At 38.7% G+C, this 20,557-nt stretch overlaps 1 protein-coding gene across 4 annotated transcripts in view; it reads right to left on the reverse strand.

Moving 5' to 3' along the window:
* Positions 1-20,220, reverse strand: part of znf618 (zinc finger protein 618) — a 40,370-nt gene extending 20,150 nt beyond the window's left edge. For 3 of the 4 annotated variants that reach the window (XM_084746166.1, XM_084746165.1, XM_084746163.1), the window contains exons 1-4: positions 19,861-20,220; positions 6,253-6,592; positions 4,300-4,377; positions 3,963-4,007 (exon numbers count right to left, since the gene is read on the reverse strand). In XM_084746166.1, the coding sequence (XP_084602292.1) occupies positions 3,963-4,007; positions 4,300-4,377; positions 6,253-6,565 (436 nt within the window). In that variant the 5' untranslated portion in view covers positions 6,566-6,592; positions 19,861-20,220. The remainder of the gene's footprint in view (positions 1-3,962; positions 4,008-4,299; positions 4,378-6,252; positions 6,593-19,860) is intronic. The other variant, XM_084746164.1, reaches the window with a different exon arrangement.
* Positions 20,221-20,557: the final 337 nt, after the last annotated feature.

Raw genomic sequence — 20,557 nt, forward strand, 5'->3', positions numbered from 1 at the left:
CAGGGTTATACACTGCGCAAACATATAAAAATGGATGGAACATCCCCGTCCCTGCACACCTGTGCAATAATCATGCTGTTAAATCAGCATCTCTATATGCCACACCTGTCAGGTGGATGAATTATCTTGGCAGAGGAGAGGTGCTCACTAGCTTGAACAAAATTCGAGAGAAATAAGTATTTTGTGTGCTTTTATTTCAACTCATGAAAAAGGGGAGCAAAAAAAGTGTTGCGTTTATATTTTTGTTCGGTGTATTTTGGAATAGACTCATAATTACTTGTAAATAGAGTTTTCATTTTCATTTTGACGGTGGGTAAAACAGCTGAGAGTGTGTGTGTGTCTGTGTCTGTGTGTGTGTGTGTGTGTGTTTGTGTGTGTGCGCGCAGGAAGCCTTATTACTACCTCTCATGCTGTGCTCTCGGGTATTTTTAGTCTTAGTCTAACTTTCAGCGTGATTCCAAAAGCGATATTCTGAGATGCTTAATAAATATGGAGTCAGGTTTCAAAGAATCAGACTGTAATTGCACCGTGTGAACGGGATCACGAAGTTGACGCAGTGGGGGTTTCAACTCAGGGGGCTTAAAAAAAAAATTTCATCCAGCAAAGAAGTTGAACCTGGCTAAACTTTAATCACAATGCAATGTCACTGCTTTAGTGGCCAATCATATACTTGAGAGTGCAAATTCCTGGTATATCACTCTGCAACATGAGCGTCATATTTCTATGTTACTTGGCAATCAGCACAACAAAAGATAAAAACCTTGCAGCGTGATAAGTTTCTACAGTTTTCTCATGTTTTAAGTATTACAAAACTCTGCAGTGCTTTGGCGTCTAATGATTTAAATAGATTCAAGATCTATTAAACTTCCTGGATCGCATTTTATTGTCTCACTGGTACCTGAAGCAACACACCCCCACCAACGCCTGCTCTTTTTTTTATTGTTTTGTTTTTTTCAAAACTCAGGGCTGTTTTTGGTCTCAACGCCCACTTAGTCAGAACTACGGAAAGTTTGTTCTAGCTGGGCTCCCAAAATACTCTCTTCAACTCCAGGAACTCCTCCACAACACTACAGCCTGTGTTGTCTTCTGCTTTTGCCCACACTGCTTCACCGGAGAGATACTTTTAAACCATTACTAACAGGGAAATCCAGGCTTATCATCAGTTGACCTGGCTTAATTTTCCTCAGTTGGTTTCAAAAATGCGAGCCGCTATAGTAAAAAAAAATCCTTAAAGGGACAGCTTTGATCATTTGAAGTGGGGTACGAGGTGCTTATCAATAGCCGGTGTATTACCTTAGAGCAGACAGACGCCGCAGTTTGGAGAAGCAGAGGAGTAACAGCAAGGAAGCAAAGCAAAAGTTGTGCACTATATTTAGAATATTTTTCCTGTCGTCAGACAGCCTTTTCTAACAGAAAACTGTTGTTATATGCCAAACATCTAATTTTCACAGAACACTGGATCCGCTGCCTCAAGTCAGTTTGTGTCATTATGACCTCAGTGTTCTTAGGTAGCTAAATATGTGCTGCTGCTGATCCTGTCCACAGCGGTGCGTTGCTTAGCTTCTGTGCTGGTGCTCCTCTCTGCTTCTCCAAACCTTGCTGCCTTAAACCTGGGCTTCAGACACGCAGAACCGATTTTATTCTATCACTTTATTTTTCCTCCGCTCGTTTTATCTCAACTCACTGCCACATTTTTGGGGGCCACTTGGACTTCTCATCGGAGCAAGCCATATTTAAAATACACTCATAAATTGGCATGCCAGTCATTATCAAGTATCAAGTCTAAATATGTGGCGTCGACCAAAAACGCTTTACAGGATGTTCCATCCTCTTAAGAATTTAATCTATCAGCATTTTTTTTTGCCAAGCAGCCTCTCTGGCCTACTTATTAACACTGTCACAGGCCTTTTGGTTCTACTGCGTTTGTATTCCTCATACAAAAAAAAAAAAAAAACTGTTGTTCTGTCTGCAGATGATTGCTCTTTCTCTTCTCCCTGCCATGTTGATAGTGTTGCCTTTAAGCGATGTGCACATTCATGTAATGATTGCTGAGAGTGTGTGTAGGATGCTTTATAAATAACTCAAGTACTACACTGAGGTAGGAGTATTTTTAGTCCTAATCAAACTTTCACCGTGATTCCTGGGAGTGATTTTGAAGACGCTGGCTAAATGCAGGCCCTGGCAGCTGATATACAATGCAATTAAGGGAACAACATTCCCATACACGCATACTTCTTACAAGTGGTTACAGTTTTAACTCAGGTAAATTAAAGGTACTGTAAGACAATGAGGGTACAGTGTGTGGCTTTTTTAGCGGTGAGGACATACTTTTAAATTGGTTCCGGCGAGGTTATTCGGTTAAACTTTGACTAAGCTAATTTCATCAGCAAACATCATTGTGATAATGAGAACACTGTGTCCACTTATGACATGGCTGTGCCAGAAATGCTGAGGTTAAGTTGAAGGTTGCCTTTTGTTTTGTTTTTTTTAAATATCCGTGTTTGTGTGTGTTTTATGGAGGTGACAAATAAACCTGATTCGGAGCACAAGTGGGCCAACTTCATATTAGGACGTCCGAGAAGAGACGAGACTGATGGGAGAGAGGGAGGGGGGCAATGAGGGTAAATAATATGGCTTTTATCCTGGTAAGGCACATAGAGAGTTTTAGGTTTGGTGGATTGATTTGAAGGGATAGTTTGGATTTTTTAAAGTGGGGTTATATGAGGTACGTCTACTCCAGTAGATGGCGGTCAGCACACTCCCAGTCTGAAGAAGCATCATGAGTACCGGTGTAGGAATCTAAGCAATGTACTGCTGTGGACTGTCCACTAGATTCAACATATTTTCACTGCTTTACTTTGCTGTCAAGCAGCTTTTTCTGATGGGAAACCGCTGTTCTTTCTCTGAAGTCACAAGACCCCTTTGGTAAATCCAGTATTTTTAACTTGCAGAACACAGGACTTGCTGGTCTACTGCTGCCTTGATCTGCTAGTTTATTTGCATTATTGTGTGACTTCTGTCATTTTAAGAGGACAGTTCAGATTCACAGAAGTCACTCAGCAACACAAACAGACTAACCGACCGAGGCATGAGTAGATCAGCAGCTCCTGTGTTCTGCGAGGTAAAATGACCATTTTGTCAAAGCAGTCTCGTGGCTTTGCAGAGAGCAACGTTCAGCTTTCCTTTTAACAACAAAAGTACAGTTGCTCAACAATTCGGGGGCTCTGTTGTCATATATTACGCATCATGATGCGCCGCACATTTTCAACAGGAGACAGGACTGAACTGCACGTAGGTCAATCTAGATGCCACGCTGTTGCAACGTATTCAGAACGTGTCTCGACCCCATCTTGCTGAAATGAGCGGCGGCGTCCCTGAAGAAGACCTTGTCTTGATAGCAACACATATTGCTCCAAAACCTGATGGTAAAACTGTAAAATCCTTGCAAAAGTGCGTTGAGAAACGTTGTTCTTAAGCTCTAAGACTATTTTCCGATGCTGTTTTTAGAAAGACCCTCGCCACATCCATATTTGTGAACCACTGAGCCTTTGGAGGACGCCGCTTTCATACCCAAGCATCATACGATCACCTGTTATCAATTAACGTGTTCACATGTTGGAATCTGAGTTGGAGGTGGCTAAAATACGTTCTTTTGCAGACCCTGTTCACAGCAGTGCACCGCATAGCTTCCTACACCAGTATTTGTATACCTGCTGATTTCACAAACTGGTGACATGCCAACTGCCACCCACTGTAGGTAATATACTGACTACAGATAAGTACAATCCCACTTCAAAAAATCCAAACTATCCCTTTAAGTCAGCTTCAAGAAGAACTAAAAGATATGTAGTAAAAACAACATAATGTCTGTTAAATGAGCCAAGTACGAAATAAACAGCTTGTGCTGGCATGCTAATAAACTTGAGTGTGTTCGCCGGATGAGTGTGCAAAAGTCTACTCACTGTTGGGTGTCGGGGGCAGACCGTCTCCCACCATGCTCTCTGATTCTATCAGGGGACAAATAAAAACAAGTCAGCCTTGGAGAAATCTGCGAGTAGATCAATGTGTGCTCACATCTGCTCACTCAACTCGCTTTCAAACAACTCAGAGGCCAAAAAAATAAAAATTAATTAAATACAATTCCTGGCTAAAGCAGGACACGCATGACTCATGTAGAGGAAGTGAATCATTTTAGGACCATATTGTCCAGAGAGGAAAAACACAGCGAGCAGTCAGTTATTATTTGTCTTTTTCATAAAAACCAAAATCGTAAGTATAAAAAAAAAAAAAACGTCTTACCTCTGTGTGCTCTGACGTGTGTCTGAAAGCAGTTATAATACTTGTACTTCTTCCCACATACCCCGCATACATAGGAACCTGCATGAGAATTCAAAACGGTGTCATAAAAACAAAGTGACAGCATCATCAGGAGCACAGACATGTAGGATATTTGACTGTCAGAAAATGTAATATCCTCATTCTCTCTGGTGTGCACGTCCATCTCCCGGTTACTTCTGAGTACAACCAAACAACAATCAGTTAATACTCTAAGCTCCAAATACGCATCACTTTCCACACAGTGTTTACATTACATTAAATGTTTTCTGCATATTAAAATTCTGAGATCTTTTCTCCGCTTTTGCTGCAAAGGGAAGAACTGGTACAAATCTGAGTCCTTGATTCAATCAGCATGAACGTCAGTAGCAAAGACCGGTATCAGGGCCAACTTTAAAGGTATTTTAACTTGTCAGCATCAGCCATATAAAACCAGCGTCCATTGCCAAGCCTCTGCTTATTTTGAATCAAAGTCTGAGCTGTCAAAAATGTCAAATTGTGTTCCATTAAAATTGCGACCTAGAAATAAACGTTTGACTTTTTAATCCTAGTAGGGCTGCGCTGAGAAATACTTTTTTCACATTTGAAGCTTCTATTTAAGTTTTGAATGTCTGTCATCATATTTTATGATCGCCCAAAGAAAATGTGAAAAATCTCGGCAGAATCTCCAGTTTGAATGAGGCGATTCATCTGAAGTTCATCTTTTTTATTGAATAAACCTTCTTTAATTAAAATAACTCAGACCGCCCTGTTAATACAGGTGTGTGTACCCTTGTATTTTTTTTTTTTGACCACAGTGAAAATGCTGCTGTAATATAAGTGTAACCTAATCTTTACCTGCAAGTGAATTAAGCTTCAAACTACTCAATAAAGTCCTAAATCCTGCTGTTGTCAAATTCTTCTTATTGGGATATACCAAGCTAATCCCACTGCACTCCAATTTATGATGTTTATTTTTAACTATTTTAGAGGGGTGGTTGTGTAGGAAGCTGTAATTCGAGGTGCTGTTGAATTACATTACATTGAGAGGTCTTTCTAATACTTTGTCCCTCACATTTATATAAATGAGGACATATTAGATACATTACAACCTTCATTAAGAGCTGTATTACAGTGCATTCCTTTTAGTAAGGCGTACCTAATAAACTGGCAACTCAATGCACATACAGTGCATTTGTTTACCGGAGAAATTATTCACCTAAATTACAAATTAACTCGTATTTTACTCATTTACCCCTGATGGTACAGTCTTAAGCCATGAAGTTAGTCTTGGTTTTATTCATTTGTGTTTTCAGACATCTTACTTTAAGATTTTAGCTGCCACCCAAATATTAAATACCACATACAACTGCAGGTAAATGGAGGTTCAGTTGTGCTCTCAGGATTGGAAAATCACACTTAGAAAGCGGCTCCAAAACAAAAACTGCTTCCAGCAAGGTCTGTGGATTATCCTGAGTAACCAGGACATTGTTTCTGAAAAGATTAGAGCTGCAACGATTACTCGATCGACAGAAAATTAATTCTTAACTATTCTGATAATCTATTAATCATCTGTTTTTTTTCCCCAAGTAAAAATGTCAAACATTTGCTGTTTCCAGCTTCTTAAATGTGAGGATTTGCTTCTTTTTTTTGTCATTTAGGAAGGGTCTTTGTGTTTTGGACTGTTGGTGCAACAAAAGAAGCAATTTGAAGATGTCAAATTGGGCTCTAGGAAACTGTGAGCATTTGTCCTAATTTTTTGACATGTTATAGACTAATCAAGAATATAATAATTAGTTACAGCCCTAGCAAAGCTATAATGCTGCTGATTTTTTTTTAAATGTTATGTGGTTTGTTAGTTTTGTTAGTCAGGAAGGAAGGTCAGGGTCAAAAGACACCAGACAGATATAGTATGTATTTATATGTATGTTCACACACCTATGCATGAGTCTGTGCTCTTCGTTGGAGGAGGAGTACCAAGGGCAAACATACCCTCGGTCTGAGCTCTACGGGATGCAGCTCCACTCGCTCCTCCATCATTTCCTCCAATGACAACACAGATCTCAGCAGGGTTGGCATCACCCACTTTCCCATTACTCGTCTCCGAGGTCCCAGGCTCTTTCTTTATTGTGACAGGTGGCGGACTAGCACTCTTGGATTTTGGGGCTAAGGTTGGTGATGGCCCATCTGTGGCTGCACTCCCACCGTCCGCCTGCTCCTTCCCAGGATTGGGTGCCTCTTGTGCGCTCATGACTCCGCCTCCTCTGAGCCTGTGCTTCTGCACCAGGGGAATAAACAAAACAGAGAGACAGACAAAGACTTTACTTTAACGCACCGACCCACTGTTTTTCAGTTCCAATTTGCTGATACCAGCTTGCTTTTATTCATAAATTTAGTTTGTGGAATGTAACTTGTGCGATGGCATCCCTCAACGAGTTTGGGGCACTGTAAAATTGTGGCTTGTGAAATCCGCATGTGCTGCAAATAGGCTGAGAGACAGACCGTATTTGCATCATTTTCCATGATGCATTGCTTAGAGTTTAAGTTTGTTATTTTAAATGCAAATGTTTGAACACACCTCCCTTATACTATATGCTCATGTAGAATAGACGTGAAAAGCACTACTCAATTCACACTGCTTAGTATAGTGTTTATAAAGAGAAAACACGTCGTGTTGTGCGATTTAGATCAGAACACGGATCTGTGACACGTCTGAATCCCAATAAATGACTTAAATCAATATTTGCCCTTGATACCAATATTGGATCAGATCTCTATCTACTACAGTCTTGCTTAAGGCATGACTTGACCAACATACGGGCCTAGCATCAGCTTTGCAAAGTCTAGAAAAGGCCAAATATTGAAAGAAAAACTCTGTTTTTAAATACATAACAGATGTGTGAGCTCATGATGCACAGAATCCACAAACAGTTATATATCTGTAACAAAGTAATTCCAGGGCAGTAAAAACAGAAAAAAAAAAATTCTTGTGAGCCATAAAGAACAGAGTGACTTAACTGTTCATGAGTGACCTTTGATGGCATAAATTCCACAGCTTTGTGACACCCAAATGCTCTAATTTCAGAAATATCCAAATTACACAACTTGCCACTTCAGCACAAGGCTATAAAAGGCCTTGTCAAGAGAATGTGCTCAAAATGCAACCAAGCAAAACAGAGTTATGCCAGGATGACTGATATTATGGAAAAAGGGAAAATTGGTCTTCTATTAATAGCTCACCAATACAGCAACAACAAGCCTTTTCATAGTCCAAATACACCTTTCTTTGGATATGACACATGACCAAGAAGCCTCGACAAACAGGCACATGAAGTGGATAATGTTGTGACAAAACACTTCAGGTTTTCAGTTCAGATTTCTTACCTTCATCTGCACGTAAATAAAAAGCGCTGTCAGCTGAACCATGCGGTATGTGCAACATTTCAACGGGCCTGAAGGTTGTGCAAGTTGTGGGTTTTGTTGATTTCCTAATACCTTCTGCAACCTTCATATTGGAACAAGCCTGAACACGGCTTTTCAGATTTTAATGTTGACTTTCTTGTACATCAAGTGTGCCATGAAAATCCACAGCATGCTTCACGGCAATTCTGTCAGTTCTTTATGTTATGATGAAGAAAAATTGTCTGACAAGGGGAAATTCCCAGTAACGCTACAGGAGAGGTCAAGTGCTCACCAAAGCCAGGATTCAAACATTTGCTTTTAATTTGAGTATTAAGTTTCTCATTATTCATTTTTTTGATTTCATTAAAAAGACTTCACTTTTCCATCCTATTTGCCAAACTGAAATTGACTCAGTTTAATACCGAGTTGGGTAAAAGCCAAAAGCTGCTGTCATGATGTAAAATTATCGCTTCGCATAAACAGGTAGCTACAGCAGGGGTTGGTGTCGGGTAGAGGAGGGAGGAAAAGCGCAAGTTTGTTCAGTCATTTAGTGTCAAATGGAGACATCAGTTTCTTGGGAAATACGCCTGTTGGCAGACAGAACTGCACACTGAAACTGAGGTTTATAAAGAACCAGTGTAAACATGCGTGGTGTCTTTATTCTATAGCCATTACACTGTGCAATCAACATTTACTACTCACAAGTTAAAGCTACTACAAGAAACTTTCATATTTTGTTTATTTTGTGTTTGCACCTACTTGCCCAGTCAGGGAAGTGGGTCAAATATGTACTTGCCCGAAGTAAATTTTTACTTGCCCCTGAACAAACTGGCTTATTTATTACTGGTCGTCAAATAACATCAAAGACTTAAGTTTATGGTTGTGTTTAATCTGGGGCTGCAATGTTTAGAAAATATCAGAAAACGGTGCAAAATGTTCATCCCAGTTTCTCAAAGTCCAAGTTGATGTCTGTAAATATCTTGTTTTGTCAGTCCATAACCAAAAATATTCAATTTAATATGACAATAAACAAAGAAAAGCAGAAAATCTCAATTTTTGAGAGGATGAAAACAGAATTTTCTGCCGTTTTTGCATGAAAAATTACTTCAGATTAATTGATAATCCAATAGTTCTTCTGTTTTTTTTACCACTGGTTAGTTGCTTAATTTACCCAGCATCGCATTTTAGTTTCCCCCGGCAGATGGGAAACTTTTATTATTGAGCCTTGCCATAACTACAAAATAAAATGTCAAAAATAAAATTAAAATCTCCTGCTTCATTCTAACTGGATGACAGAGCACTCACTGTAACTTTGCCTGAGAAAATGTAAACACAGACTAATTTAATGAGATTTGTGGGAGGATCCGACCACAGGCATTAAGAATAACTACAATAACATGGAAACGCAAACTTCTCAATGTTCTCCTTTGTTCATGCAGGTCACACAGAGCCATCAGTATTAAACTGAGACGGTTTAATAACCAGTTAAAAAGTCCTTGTAGCTTTCAACCACAAAAAAGTTGTCTAGTTCCACTTTAAACATTTATTTTGTGTGCACTTCCCATTTTTAGTCATTTCAATTTCAGTGTCTGGTTTCACCAGTGGCATAAGGTGCACAGCCACCGTGGACACCTGTGTAATTTTATCCACTCTGTTCATGGACTGAAAGTGTAAGCAGAAATTAGCCACCAAGCTGTATTTATATTCATGGTTTACCAATGGTTGTTGTTGTTGTTGTACCTCTGAATAAAATAAATACTGTTGTTGAAAAGAGAAAATGTCTGCACTTAAATACAGAAATGAACAGCTGCTCAGTGATACCTACTGGCTTATAGACCAGGTTCATATAGCTTTAACTAGAGGCTCATAACTACAATTTAAAGCCATAAATGTTTAAACTTTCACGTGTGTGACGCATGTGTGACGCATGTGTCAGCACTACATTAAACGTGTAAAGCCAAGCTTCTTTGTGGAGGACTTAACACCTGTTTTAACATAAAAATATACAAATTATCATCATTTTTTAAAAGTTGTATACTACTAAACCTCTGCGGATGTGATAGGATTGCTATCATCGTAGTATGGCCTGGCTTAAGTTCAAAACATCTGTTGTACGGGACGCTGTAGCAGGGTCCTGTTTCAGGACTGATAAATGACATGATATCAGATCGTGCACAGACTTACATACTCGCCAATATACAATCCAGCATTATTTTTACACCGCAACTGAAGCATTTCCAACGCTGGTATTTATAAGATAAGAGCAACATTTGAACAGTAGCTTAATTTATATATAATTAAAAATTAAATAATTAGGCTGTGCGCAGAGCTGTTAACTATTAAGTCAATGAATCAAATAATCAATCAACAGAAAAATAATCAGCAACTTTTTTAATAGTCAAATAAGCACTGGTCACTAGTCAAGCAAAATGCCAAACACAAGATGATTTCCTTTGTATTTTGGATTGTTGGTTAACAGCAGTCAAACAAAGACATCTGGTGAATTTGTCTTGGATTCTAGGAAACTTTTTTTCAAACAATTAATAGGGAAAATAATCAGCAGATTGGTCTATAATTAACTGGAATTACAAAACATAAGATACATAAATATGGAGCCTGTTTACAGACCACAGCAACAGCCGATCACATTTAATTATATATTCCTGTCTTGTTTAGTTTATCAATATTTAACAGAGTCACTCCTGTGTAGCACATCAGCTTGACCAGTATCTTTCAATGCATCTTTGTTTTTATCTAAAGGTATCAGAAAAACACCTTGAAACTGTGCTTCTTCAACTCATAAATCCAGCCGTCGCACAAAAATGAAAGGTGCATTTAAGCACCGCTGCAGTAACAGAATTATGAACCGCGTTTTAAACCTCAATGCAGAAGCTCGCGCAGAAATATTCTGGGTCAGCAAAGTCAGCGGCCCGTTTATTGTCTACGCAGCAGTGCCAAATTCTACATCCTGGTGACATCATAATCTCGATGGTCAGCTCTCCGTTTTTCAGCTTTGGGACTGAACTGTCTCAGGTACAGCTGGAGTCTTTTCCCCTTTAAGGACAATCCAAACATTTCTGCTCAGTGAAGAAGTTTTCATAATTTAGATTAAATGTGGAGTTTAATCTAAAGTTTGAGGACTTTTAAAACAGTTGAAAACATGATTGAACAAGATTGTCTTCATTTTTTTTTTTTTATTTGTTTAAAAATATTTATGGCACCTTTTAAAATATAATAACAACAAAAATTGGCCAACATATCAATGATGCATTTTTTAATCTCTTATCGGTGTCAGTATCGGCCCCCAAAAATCCAGCATCGATCAGGCTCTTGTTTTGTTTCTAGTCGGTTGAAGTCTGTGCACGTACCTGTTCCTCTTTAAACAAATGTCACTGAAGCATTATATTACAACACACCTATAAGAAAAGCAAAGCCTTGCTGCTGCCTGTGTCTAAAAATATGTCTAGAAAATGATCCTTACAAGGTCAGTCCACAACACTACATCAGTCTAATTCCACGTCGATGGCGTAACATGAATTTCCGCAAAAAATCTGGTTAATTCAAATGAGCCCCACTTCAGATGGTACCATTTATGATTAAAGCCACTGTGAAAACAAAAATGATATCCACAAAAAATAAATAGCACCTGCTAGTGAAAGGGATTCAATTTTAACATTTTCTGACTCATTGGGGAAAGAAATGATGTAACTGCAGATGAATTATGGGAGGTTTTTGTTTTTTGTTTTTTTTTGCCAAAATAAACAGCTGCAGTATGGCAGGAGTTTAGGTCCAGCCTTGAGCCAGCTTCTCTCTGCAGGCGAGTTTGCTCGAGGTATACGGGAAATTTAAATTTTCTGAGGCCTGTTTTTCCATCTTTACAAGACCTCGACTGCTTAAAAGCTTAACTACAGTATGTGGGCTGTTTTTTTTAAAAAACACAATTTAAAAGGTTGGCTAATTTGCTATGTTTTTATTACAGTCTTCCTCCTCCTGAAAATGCTGTGTGTTTCTGTGCAAATTTAACAGTGTGTCATGAAAAATACAGTAAAGCCTGGCCCCTCTGTCTAAGCCTTTTTTTTTTTTTTTTTTTTTTAAACGTAGCCTAAGGGAAGCAATTTCAAAGTCGACAACACCAGTATTTGGCGCTGTTCTGGCAGAACTTACACTGGTATGAAAATTTTCTTCCGTGACAAGTCTAATCCCCCCCACGCACACAAAAAGCAATGTGTCATCATTGTTGTTTCATGAATGATCGAGTAAAGGCCTTCTGTCAGCTTAAATTCCAGCCAAAACAAATGAAGACTGCACAAATGTAGTGACTCTTATCTTTAATGCATTTATCATCTCTTAATAAATTATTCACACTAAAGGAGATGCATTGATCATGTCACTTGCTGTGGGATTGAAACCATTCTTCAAAACTGTTCAGTAAAGGTCACAGCGGAGGCTTTTTAAGGGCCAGCGCCAATCACCACTTTAACATCAATACTTATCAGCAACTGGTTCCTATTCTTTAATATTTTTAACAGAAAGAAACCAAGTAAAAGCGACTGCTAAGCATCACATATATTCCTCTATAGCACTGCTCGTTTTTCTAAATAATTTATTACATCCCATTATCAGTGATAGTAACAAAGTAAATGTATTCAAGAACTGTACATTTTTAAATTTTTAAGTAGGCTGCTTGTACTTTGGTTGAGTGGGCGTATATCTGATTTTACTTACACCTCCTCCTCTACATTTCAGGGTTAAATACTGTACTTTTGTACTTGTGCTGCACAATATAAAAAAAAAGTCATATTGCAATTATTTGGCCTGAAATTGCAATTGCGATATGAGATACGATTAATGAAAATAATCATTTTTGCATCACAACTTTCATATTTTGCATCTGGACAACAGGATATTCAGGCCAAAGCATCACTACACCACTCCACTACTTCATTATAACGCTGTTTTGTCACACATTTTTTCCTTTCTAAAACAATTGCAGGCTTCTACGATTTGAAAAAAGGGTGAAAATTAGTGTGTCCGCACAGGTGTGATTCTTACATTACTGCCAGTCAGCGCTGGAGCTGATAAAAACCTGTGACCGCTGCAGAGTCATCTGACCCGAGAATGAATGCTGATTGTACTCTTCACCACTGAAGACAAAAGCCAGATATTGGTGGGTGTTTGTGGGTTTTTGTCTGGTGTAAAAGGGGCTAAATTAAAAATAACAACAACAACAAACTTTATTTATAGAGCACTTTTCTGAACACGCTGAAAAGTGCTTCACTTTTTGATTTTTAGGGCTGCAACTAATGATCATTTTCATTGTCAATTAATCTGTTGATTACTTTCTCAATTAACAGATTAGTTGTATGGTCTCTTAAGTATCCAAATGATGTCCTCAAATGTTTTGTTTTGTCCGCAACTCAAAGATACTCAGTTTGCCCTTTACTGAAACCAGAAAATGCACATTTGAGAGGCCGGGATCAATCATAATTCTGTTTAAATAGTTGGTAATAATTTAATAGTTGACAACTAATTGATTAATCGTTGCAGCTCTGTTTTTTTTCCTCAGAGCCTAGCACCATGAAGAAAGGATCAATACCACTTTGGAAACAATAACTGAAGAGGTAGCCCATATTGAAATTGTCACAATTTTATATATTGAATTTGGGAACATGCAAAAAAGCTATTGTAATGCTGTGCATTGCATATTAACAACATAGTTTGAGCAGCATTATTGCTTTGCGGAAACAAATAGAGGTTGGCATCAGTGCAAGAGGGAGTAACATTAAAAGAAAACATTAGCAGAAGAAGTGTGAGTTTGTTGATTCATTTAGTCTATAATGGAGACATCATTTTCCCAGGAAATATCATGCCAAATGTCAGACAGAATTGCACAGTAAAACCGAGACTTATGGTGAACCAATCCAAACGCGCACAGTGTCACTGTATAGCCACTGCACTGTGCAATCAACATTTATTTCATAGTAACTTAAAGCACTATCTTTCTATTTCCACTTAAATAAAAACACATGATAAGCTTATACGAGTACGACACAAAGGGACAGTTCACCCCAAAAATCAAAAACACATATTTTTCCTCTTCTCTTTCCTGCAGCGCCATTTATCCATCCAGACAGTTTTGGTGCGAGATGTAGAGTTTTGGAGATATCGGCTGTAGAGATGTCTGCCTTCTCTTGAACATAATGGAACTAGATGGCACTCGGCTTGTGGTGCTTAAAGCGCCCAAAAAAAAAAAATACATCTGAAAAACTCAACCGCAAGCCAAGTGCCATCTAGTCCCATTATATCGGAGAGAAGGCAGACATCTCTGCAGCCATTACCTCCAAAACTCTGCAACTCACACCAAAATTATAAGCAAAAAGCACTACAGGTAAGAAGAAAAATGTGTATTTTTGATGTCAGGGTGACTGTTGTTGTACTTCTCTATGCTTATCATACATTTTTAAGTGGAAATAGAAAACTATTTTGCTTTAACTTATCACTATGAAGTAATGGCAAATTGCAGAGCCTATAAAATAATGACACCAGGGATTTTTAGATCCGTTCCCTGTAAGCCTTGCTGTACGATATTTTCAGGGAAAATTGTGTCTCCATTATTGATTATAAATAGCACTACATGTAAGAGGGAAAATATGTAGTTTTGATTTTGGGGTGAACCTGTGACTCCCAACTATTTGGGGCCTTTTTGCCACGTTCAGGAATTTCCCCTCTAAACATGTCACATGGTTTCATTTAGATAACTCTTTGAAGCTCGAAGAGGTAGCCATTATTCCACAAAAAAAGGCAAAGATTAGTGAAAAGTCTAAAGCCCTTAGGAGAAGCCTAACCATGAGGCTGTAAGGCACTGGATAAAAGTTCCTGACTGCCTTGAGTAGATACAGTAAACCTGTTCCACCTAAACCAGTTCCAACAGTAAAATGCGACACACTGCTGAATTAGTATTAACAATCTAATATCATTAAAGCTGCAACAATTAATCAATTAATAAAGCTACTACAAGGAGCTTTCATACTGTGTTGATTTGGGGGGCCACAGCTGACAAAAGCGAGAGTGTTTCTACTGAAATAACCACAAAATATAACATCACAAATCAAATTATCTCAATAAAAATCTCCTCCTGCTTATTTTTAACTGGCTAACTACTACTACTCACTGGAACCTTGCCTGGAAAAATGTAACCGCGCGATCGTTTCATCCGTTTTCAGAGACAAACCGACCCGGTGGCAGGCACGAAGAATAAAAATCTTCTTGCAGATGGTCTCATTAACTTCTGTAGGTGATATGGAAGCATCAGTACCAAACTGAGATTGTTTCATAACCAGTTAAAACTCCTTGCAGTAGCTTAATTGACTACTTTGATTCATCAGTTCGAGTAATATTTTTAGGGGGAAAAAAGTCAAAATTCAGTGCTTCGTGCTTCTTAACCGAATATTTTCTGGTTTCTTTACTACTTAATGACACTATGCTGAATAATTCTTCATTGTGGGCAAAACAATTTGACATTTGTGGACGTCACCTTGGGCATTCAGAAACGCGGGTCGACATTTCAACCCATTTTCTGACATTTTATAGACCAAACAATTAATCAATGAATCCAGAAAATAACTGACTGATTAAAAGACAATGAAAATAATTATGAGTTGCAGCCTTAAATGTCATGTAATAATATAATAGTCACAAGGGACATTTTTACTGCAGAACAAATACTTTTGCTTTTAATAGCCTGCTTATTTTGCTGGTAACTTTTGTACTTCTGTGTTGTCCTTATCTTCTGAAAATCTACTTTTGTTCACAAAAAGAACAGGAAGTTCTCTCTTAGCACAATGTGTTCAAACATGCTAATAAAGGTCCCGAGAGCGCCACAAGCCTATTCTGTAGGTGTTCCACACGGACGCTCTCCTGCAGTGGTCAACAAGGCCACCTTAAGTCTTTGGTCGGACCACAGGCTGCCCCTGAGAGGAGGTCGGGTGGCCGTGATGGATCGAGCAGTGAAATCAATGATGGAGCGACTATGCTTCACCTATTTTAAGACTGTTTTAAATCAGCAACTTTTCAGAGTCTTTTGTAATGGATATTGGCTGATATCGATCCCGATTGATTGGTGTAACCCCTACTGTTGGGGAAACAAAGCAATGCATCTCATTACCCTCTTAAACAAAAACGAACTGATTTCTATCATCTGTAATTGAATAAAATAACTGCAAAATGAACTGACTTTTATCAGCTATAATCAAATTAAATCCCCGTAATATTTCCTGTGCAACATTTTGAATGCATACCCTGGATATATGAAATGCCTGTTGTGGCCTGTTTTCCTCTAATTAAAGTCAAAATGCAAAATTAGCCATCTGGCCTTCTGTTCTTTCATAGTCTGAGCCTTCTGATATACTGTAACCTACAGCACCACGCAGAAAGAAAATCCAAACCAGATGTACGTTTGCTTGATGTGCCTTTAAATAAAGGACCAACTAAAACAAAAGGCCAATAGAGATGAATACCAGAAGACCAGGAAACTGTTAAATTAAATAAACAAGTGCTATTTGCATATATAGGATCTATAGTTAGTACACCATCACAGGCACTGAAGTAAGAAGGTGATTTATGTCAATTTATTTAACTAATTTTCTCTTTGTGATTTGGCCCAGCTGTGCCTTAAAATGTCAATGCATGCATGTTAATAACAATATATTATATCACTGTACTAAATGCATCTAGGGTTACAGAATAAGGAGGTTAAAGCATACAAGAAAAAACATCTCTAGGACATACCTCTGTTCAGAATTCAGAGCTTAGTCGAGGTACTTAAAATAATTGGCCTATATTTGGGCAGTACTGTATCTGCCTCTGCACAATAATGAAGTAAATCAATCACTGTGCTTGGTTAAAGCAAAAAATAATAATCTTGTGCTCCTAACTTAGAGAGATTTTCTTACTTTGAATTGTACCTTGCATTGCCAAAAAAGCCCTGTGCTCTGCATGTTAAGCAGACTGGAGTGGAGATCCCAAATATAAAATACAAATTTGTTTAAGGCTCACGAAAATGTTTCCACTCTGGAGGGATTAAAAATAGGAATCAGCTAAAATGGGGGGGATGGAGGGGGTCACTTCAATCACTGCTTTCACTGCATGTTTGTATTATCCAGAGCAGAGTCACTGACTAGGAGCAAGGGTTGACCAAAAACCTGTTTCACACTAAAACGCTTTGCTTTCCCCCTGTTTCTTTAATCAAATGCACATTTTCCTGTCCTCTGTAATAAATGTCTTCCAAGATGGTGTATGACCAATGATTTCAAAAAGCAATAATGCAGAGAAATGGATAAACCCCCCCCCCCTTCACCTCCCATACGCACACACACACGGGATGCTCTGGAAAAAGAAACTGTGTCGTCTAGTAAAATTCCATCAGCATACACTCAAAACCCCCATAAAAACCTTTTCAATCTATATGTTAATGCCACGAATTAAAATTTAATAACAAGAGATATTGAAAAGCAGACTTGAATTATACAAAAATAAATCCTGAAAGATCAGGCCCCTAAAATTAGAAATTCAGGGCGGCATCCGGTCTGCTGCTAAACCCTTGTAGGCTGGCAGATTAAATTTTTGATGAAAATCAAAATTACACTGCACACTGACGCAGGCGCAGCAAACCTGGCACTATTGTGATTTATGGATTCATTAAACCCGCGGGAGTTTCACCCCTCCCCTTTTCACTCAGAGAAATGAGATTTGCTTTGCTGAAAATTTGTATTTTCAGAAAAGCTACTCAGGCTCTGCTCTACCTTCAGAAAATGGTCAAGGAAAAAAAGAAGCTTCTGTGTACATAACCACTGCACGTAAACAGGCCTAATTTTCATTGCTGCAGCAATTGAACGTCCTTATGCATTATTCATGAAACCAATAAGGTTCATTTTTAAAAAGGAAGAGGCAGGAAAAATATGTGCAGAATGCACAGAATTTTTTTTTAATGCAGCAGCCCCAACCCCTGAAAAGCCATTCCCTGGAGACTAATTTAAGTGAAGCCATTTTCAGACATTTTCAACATGCCACTAAGAAAAAATAGCAAGACATAAGATGCTCGCCGTGTTTAAAAAGGATGTATGTTTGTTCAGACACATCTAAGCGCAAATCATGAATCTGTAATTGTGCATTAACAAAAAAGAGAACTGGCGTGACATCAAAGACAGAAACTGTTTGTGTAACATCACTTACCCTTTAAATAGAAAACAAAAACCTCTGTGCTAAGTTAATGACAATAAGAGCAGCAGCTATGTTTCAAACAGGGGAGCCCACAGGCTGTGATATGATCCCTCACCATCTTGTGTTTATCAGTGCCTGAGGGGGACAAGTTTCACCTCTCCATCCAAACTATTCGCTCCAAATATCCTCGGTGAAACAAAGCTTTTGTTCATTAAAGCACAGACAGACCAGCATTCCTCTTACCTTACTTAAAATGAGAACACTCCCAGAATACTGCTCCTATTAACCATATCAGGGTTTAAGGTGTTTTTATTTCAACACTGCTGCATTACTCCTGAGAGCTTTATAACTTATTACTTGGTCCTTCAGGTATTCTGCATATAAACATTCCCATCACTCACAGAGTGATCCAACCCTATTAAACTCATGACACTGGTTGCCTCTGTTCACTTCTCTACTTTAGCTGAAACTCCTACATTTTGATGAGATTTTCCCAGGCAAAGGTCAGAATTTACACCCAGATTTTTGCATACCAACCATACAATTTCCACCACGCGCTCTTTGAATTTATACAGATTTGAAGGTCAGCAGCATTAAAATTACCCACAGCAAAATGGCCTCCGCAGTTTCCCCCCTTACATTAAAATAAAAGCAAGCCATGCAAGATGGGAAACTGTTTGGCGTCTGCAGGATTAATATAAACAGTAGAGGCACTGGTTGTGATTGTTTTTCCTGCCCTCAAATTATGCTGACATGGTCTTTTCTTCTTCCAGTGCTGTTCAGTTCACTTTGGAATAGTTATTTTCCGCTTACACATTTCCAATCTCTAGAAATAAAAAGTCCAAATTGTTCCATGTTTACCAAGTGGTAAATTACATCTGTATACACACACAAACACACAGTCATACACAAATAAGCAAAGAGAAAGAGGAAAATTACAGTAAATGTGCATATTAGGGCTGAAAAGACTATTTTGGGTTTTTTTTTATCTTTATCTCCCAGGCTGATTTCTGTTTTTAATCAAGTCCACCATGCTTAAAAAGACAGAAGAAACTGAATTATTTAATTAACTTGCGCACTGCTTTGAATGCCGTTTTGGAAAAAGGTCATTTTGCATTAATTAGCATGAAAGGCACATGATACTTTTCATTTTTAATTCGTGGCCATCATTTCCAAACGGCGTCTATTCATTTCAAAAGCATAAAAACACGCGTCTCCATCCGCACAAACCAACATTCAATTGAATAAACAAGAAGTCACAAAAACTAGTCTCATTACAATTTTTTTTTTAATTTCCCAAAATGGCTGCCTACAGGTGGCGCCATTGACACCCAGATTCAAAATCCTCTATCTTACTAAAAATAAAATTCCAAATGTATTTTGACATGACGACACTTTTGAGGGTTTTCCCGGCTTTCACACAACGAACGCGAAGCCGTCAAATACGCGCAAAAGTAGCGGCGATGTTGCGCGAGTTTCGGGGGAAAAGCAACTCCGGAGCTCTGCTCAAATTTGCTGGAAAATTCACAAAACATGGCTGCAGGAGGTTTTTGTGTTTCAGATTGTTCCTCCCCTCATCGTCCTTCATGTTGCCACTATCGCCTGGTCCCCTCGCTCTGTCGGCGCACACACAGCGCTTTTAAATAGGTGGTGTATATGCGAACTAACTAGGTGCACACACGACTAGTCAGCAGTTACACGGAAACTTCATTACGAAAATTCAGCCAAAAAGAAACATCAACAGATTAGGTCTATTTCGGGTGGCTTCAAAGCCTGCACCTGGGTTAGTAGCAGGCAATAGTGCAAAAAACACTGCCGGGGCTCGCTTATCAAGTCGAGGAGACAGAAACTTAACATTCCCGAGTGAAATTTTTCAAATTTAGGATTTCTAAATCAGAAAAAAGAAAACACAGCGGTGTGACATACCTCCAAAAACGATGCAGCTCATGCGAAACAGGCTGGCGCTCCAGAAATCTTCCCTCCCCGACCAGAGGTGACTGCACAACTGCTTCCTCAAAAAAATTGTGAATTAGTTATGAGAAATTCCAAATGTTGCAAAATTTTCACCACAGCCTCTTTTTTTCTCTTCCTCCGCGACACGCTACGTTACATTTTAGAAAGAGTAATGGCGTAATGAATCATGAATTTGCCGATGTTTACTCAGTTCCGTGCAAAGCTCGCCGTTTTTCTGCCTTGCACAGGGGGGTTTGTGTTGCGGTTCCTCCTGTGGAAATTTCGTCCGCCATATACAAGGGCAGATTCCGAAATTGCAGCGCCGGCCTGTATATTAGCCTACATGGGGAAAAAAAAAGAAAGAAAAAGGAAAAAAGTCTGGGAAGAAGACAGGAAAAATAGGTTGGCCGACCATGGAGTTGCACGGGGAAAAAAAGAGACTGGAAATTACGCAGAGGAAAAAATTATCATGTGAAGTGAGAACATTATAATAGCAGGCTCTGATGGAGCTGTGTCATTCAGATAACAGCTTCTTATTAGGTTAATGTTTGAGCTTGCAGCTGAAAGATCATTCCTATGCAAAACTATCATAGATAATATCCAAGTTTCACATTTGCTTTCCAAATGTTCCCATTGTTACCAATTTAATATAAAGAAAAACACCAAACCT

The sequence above is a fragment of the Lutjanus erythropterus genome, chromosome 20 (assembly GCF_056507025.1).
Source record: "Lutjanus erythropterus isolate fLutEry1 chromosome 20, fLutEry1.hap2, whole genome shotgun sequence".
In the NCBI taxonomy this organism is placed as follows: Eukaryota; Metazoa; Chordata; class Actinopteri; order Lutjaniformes; family Lutjanidae; genus Lutjanus; species Lutjanus erythropterus.